The 1,889-nt window shown below is 32.0% G+C and overlaps 1 protein-coding gene across 1 annotated transcript; it reads right to left on the reverse strand.

Annotated features, from left to right (window-relative positions):
• Window positions 1-640: 640 nt before the first annotated feature.
• On the reverse strand, window positions 641-1,102 carry LOC112520419 (cysteine proteinase inhibitor 5-like). The gene has a single exon (XM_025128803.1). The coding sequence runs from the start codon at window positions 1,095-1,097 to the stop codon at window positions 711-713; it is 387 nt and encodes a 128-aa protein (XP_024984571.1). The 5' UTR covers window positions 1,098-1,102; the 3' UTR covers window positions 641-710.
• Between the last annotated feature and the right edge of the window lie 787 nt (window positions 1,103-1,889).

The following is a 1,889-nucleotide window of genomic DNA, read 5'->3' on the forward strand; positions in this document are numbered from 1 at the left end:
AACTCCTAAAAACAAATTTTAATGCATCAAGTACAATTTAATAACACATATTACTTAAAATTCAAGATCACAGGTAAATGATGCATGAGTACAACTTTTTAAAAGGTATACGTCTGAATTCATATAATTAACTGATAAATATCTTATTTTAAATATAAATATTCCAAAATATAATTAGAATAATTATTGAGTTCAAACAGAGTACTATTATAAAAAGTTATAAAAATTATACCTAAACTAAATTAACTTAATTATTATCTTTATAAAAAATAAATTGATTAGTTATCAAACCTAAATTAAATTATCATAAAAAATTGAACTAAAAATTATCTTTATAAAAAACATTATATAATCAAACATAAAATAAATTACTTCGTTGTTAAACCTAAATTAAATTATAATAAGTATCGAACTAAATAAATTATACAAAAAAAATGAAAACTTTTAAATTGTCAATTTGACATTAATATTGATATAAATTTTTATCGCGTTTTCAAATTTAGATTTTATTCAGATATAAAAACATCATCATTTTCTCAAACCCATAGAAAACCGTGTTATAAAATCAATAAATAATTATAAATAAATAATAAAACGAAACATTAAAATTGAGATGTAACTTGTTTCATTGCCTGAAAAACGTAGATTATTCTTGTTATAGGTTCAAAAACACATGGACAGGGTTCGTTTCAGTACCCAAATTTATTCCCTTAAATGGGTCCTTTGAAAGATAACAGTTGCCTAAAGTTCTCCCAAGGCTTATCCCACACGATAGCCACGTAATTATTCTCGACACCGCCGTCTGTTGCCGTAATTGTCAAGTTGTAATTCCGTCCGGCCACCACTTGGCTCTTTCCGCTAACCACCTTTGTGAACTTCAGGGACTCCTTGTGCTGCTTGTTGTGCTCATCTACCGCGAACTTCCCGATGTCTAAAACGGTAGGATCAGTCACATTGGTAATTGGTTCCCAACCGCCGGTGAGAGCCGAGTCGCCAACAGCCATGGAAGAATTAGAGACCATCAAAGTTAGCAAGACGATGAGGATGGTTACGAAGAGAGATTGGCGATGGTCCATTTTGGAAGGATGATTATTCATATGAGAAAAGGGTATGGGAAAGAGATGTAAGGGTCGGTGGTTACTTGTTTGGATTATATAAGGAATTGATGTAACGTGATATGCACGCTTTAACCTTTTTTGCTTTCTAGAATGTTGTTGGGTCCCACTACATTTTTAATAATACAAGATAGGAGTCTAATCAAATGAGAATCAAAGGATTTGTGTTAATTATGAAGTCCAATATCAATTAATTATTTTAAATAATTAATATTATTTATTAAAATAAAACAAAAGTAAATTGTGTTGATTATTAAATTTACTTTAATTCGTTTAATATTCCAATTTACTTTAATTATTTTAATATATGTATATATACACACACACGGACAGACAAGGACCAAATCCGGTGGCCTTCTGCGGCACCCACCACCACTCCGGTAGCTAATTTGAACCCGTGACATTTTGTACCCAAAACAAACACACTACCTCCGGTTATCTTGTCCGACCAAGACGCCGTCTCCGAAGATCGACCACTAAACACCCACTTGTGAGCATTTCCAACAGCTAGCCCCATCTTTGTCCCGGTGACCCCCTCACTACCTATCTCTCTTCACCCATCCTCGCCAATGTCGCCATAGTTGGTATCACAATAGTCTCAAAGTTTACTTGGTGTATTTTGAGTATCACATTATATAGATTTTGGGTATAACATAGTGTTCCTCGGAGGCCAGAGATAGGAGAGAGATAGAGATAAAGATAGAGAAGAGATATAAAAAATTTAAAATACCTAAAATACCTTTTAATTACAATTTTAAGTCAAATTACCAAAAA

This window comes from Cynara cardunculus, assembly GCF_001531365.2.
Source record: "Cynara cardunculus var. scolymus isolate 2C chromosome LG 10, CcrdV1, whole genome shotgun sequence".
Taxonomy (NCBI): domain Eukaryota; kingdom Viridiplantae; phylum Streptophyta; class Magnoliopsida; order Asterales; family Asteraceae; genus Cynara; species Cynara cardunculus.